This window comes from Mycena indigotica (genome assembly GCF_014461135.1).
Source record: "Mycena indigotica strain 171206Taipei chromosome Unknown Mind.scaff0008, whole genome shotgun sequence".
NCBI classification, from domain to species: Eukaryota; Fungi; Basidiomycota; class Agaricomycetes; order Agaricales; family Mycenaceae; genus Mycena; species Mycena indigotica.
Window position 1 is genome coordinate 4,552,723 of NW_023503007.1, and position 7,923 is coordinate 4,560,645.

General features: G+C 58.5%; 1 protein-coding gene across 1 annotated transcript; it reads left to right on the forward strand.

Moving 5' to 3' along the window:
- Nucleotides 1–3,072: 3,072 nt before the first annotated feature.
- MIND_00983700 (uncharacterized protein) lies at nt 3,073–7,666 on the forward strand (the record flags this gene model as incomplete). The annotated part of the gene is made up of 5 exons (XM_037366446.1): nt 3,073–4,068; nt 4,115–4,744; nt 4,965–6,372; nt 6,431–7,065; nt 7,151–7,666. The coding sequence occupies 5 exons, from the start codon at nt 3,073–3,075 to the stop codon at nt 7,664–7,666; spliced, it is 4,185 nt and encodes a 1,394-aa protein (XP_037217858.1).
- Between the last annotated feature and the right edge of the window lie 257 nt (nt 7,667–7,923).

A 7,923-nucleotide genomic window follows, 5' to 3' on the forward strand; every position in this document is an offset into this window, starting at 1 on the left:
GTCCGTTCGACGCGCTCTTCCTCACGGCAGGTCGAGCAATTGGGGGCACCATGTCATCTTGACCTCCTTGGTTTCCCAATTGATCTCTGGGTTATGTTTCCGCAACCAGGAATACCCCAGGATGAGGTCTTGCTTGCCAAGATGGGTGACGGCCAGCTGAACTCGTTCGGCATGGCCCTTGTAGCGCAGGACCAAGTCCGCGATCTGTTTGATGGAGCCAGCGTCATTGGGGGTGCCATCGACATTGAAAACCGGAATCGGCTGATCAAGAGTGCGGACCGGAATGCCATTCCGAGCAACATAGTTCGTGTCAATGAAGTCGGAGGTGGCACCACAGTCGACAAGCCCAGAGAGTGAGAGCTTCGCGCGCTGGTGGTGGACTCGAGCTCTAACGGGAGGTGGAGGGAGTTCGCCCCAGGGGCAGCGGCAACGGTGTACTGCTTGGGCAGTTTCTTTTCCCAGGCAGTGAGGCGGCGGAGGACGATGACCGGAGTCGCGGGCGGAGTCGGAGACGGAGTCGAGGGGGGCAGGAGAGGGTGTGTCTTTCGTTTCGGGCTCATTGTAGGGCAAGGAACTGCATTCATCATACAAAGAGGCAAAACGATTTATAGACGCGAACGAGGGCACACCAGTCACTCGTCGCGGGGGACAAAATCCTCTCCGGCCATCGACTCCGCTGCCATCTCCGGCAGGGCAGCTGTGTCCGTGTAGCGGGCGATCAACTCCGCTAACATCTCGTCACCGAGTTGTTGGATCACCTCGTCGAGGATGTCCATCGAGCGGACATCGGCGGGGAGGGGGCAATCCCGGGCGAGATGGTTTGGGTCGCCACACCTGAAGCAGGCGCGACGAGGGGCACCCCGAGCCCTGGTGCGATCCAACTCCATAGGGGACGGGAGCTGGAGGCGCCGGAGCGGGGGCGGGGCGGGCCGCGGGTGGCACGACCGGAGCCACCGGGCGGAAAGGGGCCGGAGCCGGGATGCGGTTGACCGGAAACGGAGTCCGAATCAAACCGCCAGGCGTCTTGGGGGCGGCTGACTTGATCAGCTTGGCCCGGACCAGGGCCTCGTATTGACGGAAGGCCGGGTGCGCCAGCTAAGGTAATCCCGGAGGTCCGGGGGTCGTTCGAGGACGTGATTCCGTTATTGATCAAGGGGTCAAGTCCGTGGCGGAACTTGGTCACCTTGACCAGCGCGTCTTCGAATCCGGCGAGGTCCATCAGGTCCTCAAAGTCGTCGGTGTACTGGTAGACATCCTTTGTACCCATGTGATAGGCGGAAGTCTCCAGCTTGGAGAGAGCGTGATCTTGCTCGTTCTCCTCGACGAACCGGAGTCGAAACTCGGAAACGAACGAGCCCCAGGACGGAAACGGAAACGGGGCTTTGCTTCCGTGGCGCTCCGCCCATTGCTGAGCGGGTCCTTCTGCCATAAACGACATGGCATAGCGGACAGCCTTTTCCTCGCTCGCCTCTCCGTTGACCACGAAGGCCTCAGGGGCAAGGCGGGCGTAGGTGCGGACCGCGTAGAGAGGAACGCGCGGCCGCGTTTCCGGTCGCCGTTGAAGGTGAACGGGGGTTTGGTCGCAAGACCAATTTTTGAGGCGAGGTTGATGTCGCCAAAAAGGGCTTCGGAGTCGCCCTGGACCGGAGTCGGAGTCGGAATCGACGTCTCCGGCGATGGTGTTTGGGGTCCGCCAGCATTATTAGCGGCGGCAGCGGCAGCGGAAGCCTGGTTGGTGAGTAAAGCAAGGGCCTCAGTTAGGCTATCGATTTTCGCCTCGAGTGAGTCCAGCCGGGCGTCTGCGGTAGGAGTGACTCCGGACGGCATGACGGGTGCGGGGACCACAGGAGTAGAGGAGGAGGGGACAAGTGGCAGGGGCGGTGACGAGGGCGGAACGGACTCGTACTCGAGCCTGAGTCAGCGCCGAACCTGGCAATCTTGTCCGGTTGATCCCGTAGAGAGTTTCTTCTGCTGTAAGGGCAACCCCGGAGGCCTGAGATCAAGGTCCTAGCAGGGGAGGATCCAAAGCGTGAACATTGGTAAGCGAATACAAATGAAGCTGACCTAGCAGGGGAGGATCCAAAGAGAAGAAACTCTAAGGGTCCGCCTGCTAGGTAGCTGACTATATACTGCTTGTCCGTAGCTGCCGCTGTCGGGCACAGAAGGCTTGGGCAGCGTCGCAGGCGAGGTCCCAGGGCGACCGTCGGGAGGGCGTTGACGGATCGGTGATTGTGCGGGCGAGATGGAGGGCCGGACCGGAGACGGAACCGGAGTCGGACCGGAATCGGAGGCGTCTCCGAGGGGCCGAAAGGGAGGTTCCCCTGACAATCCTGCTTGTCTAGATGTCCAGGCTTCAGCTGATTACAAAGTTGCATCTATCCTCCGGGATGATCTTATCTTGTGTATCACTTCTTCCCTGGAAATGGTATGCCTTGTCTGACAGCAGTAGATATTTAATGATTATATTCTTAGATACAAGGCATCATTGTGAGAGAGATGATGTCATTAATATCTATTCTAAACTTATGGCTCTTGACAGGCTGGAATCACACATCTCATGGACCAGATTGTATACTTACCTGGCCTCAATGTTGATGTATGTTGAACAATAACTGGATCAGCAAATGGCTAACCATTCATGCAGGACATTGATATTCTGATTGATGCCCTGGGCCATGTCAAGCTTTCACTCTACCTACAGGGCCCAAATAAAATAGAAACTCCGAGATATCCTTGACGCGAGGGACGAGCGGCTCAAGGGTATCTGCGGATAAGTTAGATAGAGATGTGTCGAGTAGGCTATCATGTGACGCACTTTGGCTTTCTTCTCCGCCCTCGACACGTCTCTCCGGCTTTTTCTCTTTTCTCACTCCTGCCCAAGCCTCGTTTCTCTCTGCACTGCCATGTCAGACAGGAGTCAGAGCCCTACAGACGCGCCGCCCAGAACACGCCGCACGCACTCCTCGGCCGGCGTCATTGAAGCCCTCAAAAACCTCAGCTCTCTTCAGAAGCGCGCCGAAAACGAAAAAATAGAGGCCAGGAACGCGCTCAGGGCGGAGAAGAAACTCCTTCATGCGCGGGACCCCGAAAACAACCCCCGATGCCTCCGACAACGAGTCCCTCATCACAGTCGAAGAAGAGCCGCAGCCTCTCTCCCCATCAGTTTGGGACCGGCTGCTCTCCAAGGCCTCCCCCCGCACAGCTCTCGAGGCCATCGCAAAGTTCGGCGATGTGATGTCAGGCAAGCGAAAGGCCCCGGACCTAGCCCAGCCGCCAGCCAAAAGACTGCGAGAAGAGACGCGTCTTGTTCCCGGCCTTGCCCTCCCAGTCACCTTCCACCGCTTCCTCCATGACCTTTTCCGCCTTGACATGGAATGCCCACTCTCCCTGTTCACCACTTCCTCTCTCCGCTACATCGCTACCAACGCCGCCACTCTGCCCACGAAAAAGATCAACGCGCCCGAGGGTGTCGATAAGCGGCCCGTCGTCCTGGATGTGGGCGATTTTCAGAAGAACGTTCTGGACGAGAACAATATGGACCGCGGCCAGTGGATCGAGGCCAGCAAGAATTTTCTCCAGTTCATTAGAGAAGCCCAGCCGGAGCGCCTCCAACGTTTCGCAGACCATTTCGCCTTTTTCGAGCAGCACCAAGATGGAGAAGATTTATTTCCAGCCATTCTCAAAACGGATATCAAACTCCGCTCCCAATACACCCTCTCCCCCTTCATTTTCGACGTCGCTTTCTATAGCTCCCACCTGCAGACTGCTATCGTTGACCTGAAGATTGCCCGCGCTAGGTTCACCCAGCCCGCTGCTCCGCTTCCCCCCCAGGCCCCCCGACTCCCTGCTTCTGCCGTCTTGCGCGTGGGCCGGGGCCCTCTGTTGCGAGGCGGTGGCGGCTTTCCAGCCCGTCCTTCCTTTCGGCCAGGCACCGGGGTGGGAGCGCGCGACCCCGTCTGCCTCATTTGCGCTAGATCAGGCCACACGGGCCCAACCTGTTCCTCTAGATCCCTCCCAGACGGCAAAGCGACTCACAGCGAATACAAGAACGACTCTATCGTCACCAAGGTCGGCTCCTTGGACGTCTGCAGGAACTGGAACACCCGCGGCGAAGGTTTCTCGGGATGCACCCACAACAGAGAGCGTGTGCACCTGTGCTCCTTCTGCGGAGACCGGTCCCACCACGCATTCAGCTGGTCTTGCCAACGCAACCCCCTCGCTGCCTAATGACGAAGCAGACATCTTCTTGCTCTCTATCTTGCCATCTCCTGCTTCCGACGACGAAATTTTCTCCCGAGTTATCACGCCTTACGACCCAGATGCTTTCTTCGATTTGCTGTCCTCGCTCCATCTTCTTGGCACCCACGGCTCCCTGCCCGACAAACTGCGACGAGGTTTCCCGATGGGTGATTTCCCGGTCCTCAACGAGACCAAAATCTTCCCCAACCACCCTTCAACTGCTGACCACGATGCCTTTGTAAACGGCTATCTGCACGAGGAGGTTGAGGCGGGTCGGATGAGCGGCCCCTTTTCCCAGGAGAAGACAGAGTCGATTCTCAAGGGCCCCTTCCAATGTTCGCCAATCATCATCGCGGTCCAACCTCAAGGCCCAGGCGAACCGGACAAACTCCGGCTCTGCCGCCACCTCTCCAAAGGCGACCGTTCCCACCCGTCCACCAACTTTTTCGTCGACAAAGACAAATTCCCTACCAAGTTCGGTACCGCCTCTGACGTAGCCGAGATTGTGAGTTTACTCTACCTGCTCTGCACTCTTCCCCACTCCTTTTGCTCTGCCCTTCATGCTCTGCACTGTTACGTCCTATACTCTGTATTTGCGTACTCCTATCTCTGATATGCAACCGTTTCCCACTGCTCTGCAGTCTCTGCCCCGCTGCCCCCCTCTGCTGTCCCGCTTCTGCTCTGCTGGCCCGCCTCTGCTCTTCCCACCACTTACACCATCCCAGATCGCTTCCGCCCCTCCTGGCACCCAAGCCATGGTCCTCGACATCGCAAAATTCCATAGAACTTGCCCAATTCTACCTGCCCACAAGCGCTGGTTTGTCCTCCGTGGCCCCAAAGGCTTTTACATCGATCATTGCTGCCCCTTCGGCTGCGCCTCCTCCAGCAGCAATGCGGGCCTTATTGGCTCTGCCATAATCGATATCTGGGTAGCTCTGGGTTTCGCGCCCGCAAACCGTTACGAGGATGACATCCTGTCAGTCCGCCAACCAGCAGCTTCTCGCATCATCCCTTCAGGCCGCCCTTCCCACTTTTGGTACCCCGCCACCCGATCTGACGCCCTTCACGCCATTCATTCTTTGCATATTCCTTGGCACCCTACCAAGTGGACGGAGTATCTGTTTGAACTGGTATACATTGGCTTCCTGTGGAACTTCCCCGACAAGACTGTAGCTCTGCCAGAGGACAAACGCCTCAAGTTCTTGAGGCGTATCCACGATTTCCGCTCCATATGCAAATCCGGGAAATGCCAACTCCTCCACGTGCAGAAGATTCACGGTTCCCTCTGCCATCTCTCTTTCGTCCACCCCCAAGGGCGCTCCTACTTGCCGGCCCTCACCTCTTTCATCATCGCTTTCGAGGGCAATACTTTCAAAACCCGCCGCCCCCCGCCCTCAGTCTACTCCTCGTTATCCTGGTGGGAAACCACCCTCTCTGTCCCTCGAGTCTCGCGCTCTATTGCCCCGAAGGGTCCACGCCAGGACCGCCTCCTCTACGTTGACGCCTCCACAGCCTGGGGCATTGGCATCTGGCTGGATGGGCACTGGGGCGCCTGGAAAGGCTCGGGCGACTGGAAATCCCGCCAGCGGCACATCGGCTGGCTCGAGACAGTGGCCATCGAGCTGCTCGTTCTCACACTAGATAGCCTGGACCTCGAAAATGCCTACCTTCTCGTCCACTCTGACAACCAGGGTGTCATTGGTGCCTTTGACAAGGGCCGCAGCCGCAATGCAGACATTAACCTCTCCTTACGCCGTATTTTCGTTACCTTAGCAGCCCGTAATATTTCCCTTGACTTAGTTTACATTCCTTCAGCTTCCAACCCCCGCAGACCCTCTCTCGCGGGGTGTTCTCCCAGACAGCGCCTCCCGTATTTCCCCTCTGCCATGCCTGCCGCCCGATCTAGCCTCCTTTTTTGTACCTTCGTGACCGTGATAATTACACGTGACCGCGTAACCGGTCTTTTCTCTACTACTATGTCCAGAGACCTGTCTCACCACCTGCCGCCCCCGGTTCCCATGCCCCAGCGCCCGGCTCCCGCCGAGATTGCCTCCCGCCTGCCCTCTCTCACAACACCAACCGATCTCCTGGCCTCCATGCCTTCCACGCAACCACGCGTTGAGCCTTTCTCGCGTTTCTACCCCTCCCAGTCGCGTCCCGCGCCTCGCCCCAAACCTTACTCTGCACCCAGACCCGTGCACACGGCCAAACTTCCACCTCCCCCTTCCCTCCCAGCCAAACCTCGCAAGCCCCAAACGTGGAAACGGCATCGCGCCAAGCGAATTCCGGCCACCGGCCCTTGCAAAAGACCGCCTCCGGACATGGTCGTCCCCTTTCTCCCGGGCGAAGGAGGCCGAGCTCAGGGCCTCGCTCCCAGCAGATGAGGTCAACCGCTTGTACGCCGCCATCTTTGCAGCCTTTGCGCCAGACACGCAGTCCACTTACGCTGCTGGCCTCCTCCGTTTCCACCAATACTGCGACAACATCTCCATCGCAGAAGAAGCCCGGATGCCCGCCTCCGCTGCCCTCATCACAGCCTTTGTCTCCAGACACGTTGGATTGGTGGGAGGAGACACGGTAAAATCCTGGCTCTCTGGACTCCGAGCCTGGCACGATGTCCACCAAGCAGCCTGGCCGGGCAACGAGCCCTGGGTCAAACTCATCCGCCGCACCGCCAACAAGCAGGGTACCGCTTTCAAAAAGGCCCAGCGTGGCCCGGTCACTGTCCAACACCTGGTTGCCCTCCGCTCCAAACTCAAACTCAACATTCCCTTCGACGCAGCCGTCTGGGGCCGTGGCTTGCGCAGCCTTTTGGGGATGCCGCAGGTTGGGCGAGCTTACCATTCCTTCCACCAACACCTTTGACCCTCTCCTGCACGTTTCCCGCGCCGCCGAAACCAAGCGGATCAAGCACGGTGGAGCCCGCGCATCCTCTTTCCACATTCCCTGGACCAAATCCACCCGCGAGAGAGACGGCACGGTCATCCTCACCGACCGCGATGACCCCCTCTGCCCAGTCGAGGCCCTCCAGAACCACCTTTTTGTCAACGGCAACATTCCGGGCGAGGCCCCCCTTTTTTCTTTCCGCCAGGCAGACGGTCGCTGGCTTCCCATGACCAAGCCCTGGTTCTTGACTCGCTGCACAGAAATCTGGAAAGAATGCGCAATGCTTGCAGTGGCGGGTCACAGCTTCCGCATTGGCGGCTCCACCGAACTCCTTCTTGCCGGAGTCCCTTGTGACATTGTTGCAGCAACGGGAGGCTGGACCTCCCTTGCTTTCCTGCTCTACTGGCGGAAACTCGAACACATAATTGCAATGGCCGTCGGCAAGGCCTACGACAAGAAGAAAATCGAGGAGGTGGCCCTTGCTTTTGATCGCTTCCGCATCGAACATAATATCACTTTACTTCCCGAAGAAGACTGCTAGCCTTAGCTGTGTACCGTGTCCCTCCTAGTAATCCATCCATTTCACTCCCATCTCCTCCGTTTCCCTTCCTTTCCTCTTTTCCCTTTCTTCTTCCCTTGCCCAGCCCTTTTTGGGTAGCTGGGCAGAGCCCTGCGGCGCTGCCCACCCTTGTGAGCTGCGCTTCGGGTTGCTAGATTTGGGCAGCCCGCAGGCCCCCGGTCTTCACGCGCTCAGAGTCGGCAGCCTAAGACCAGGCGTCCCAGGCGCTTGCTCGACCC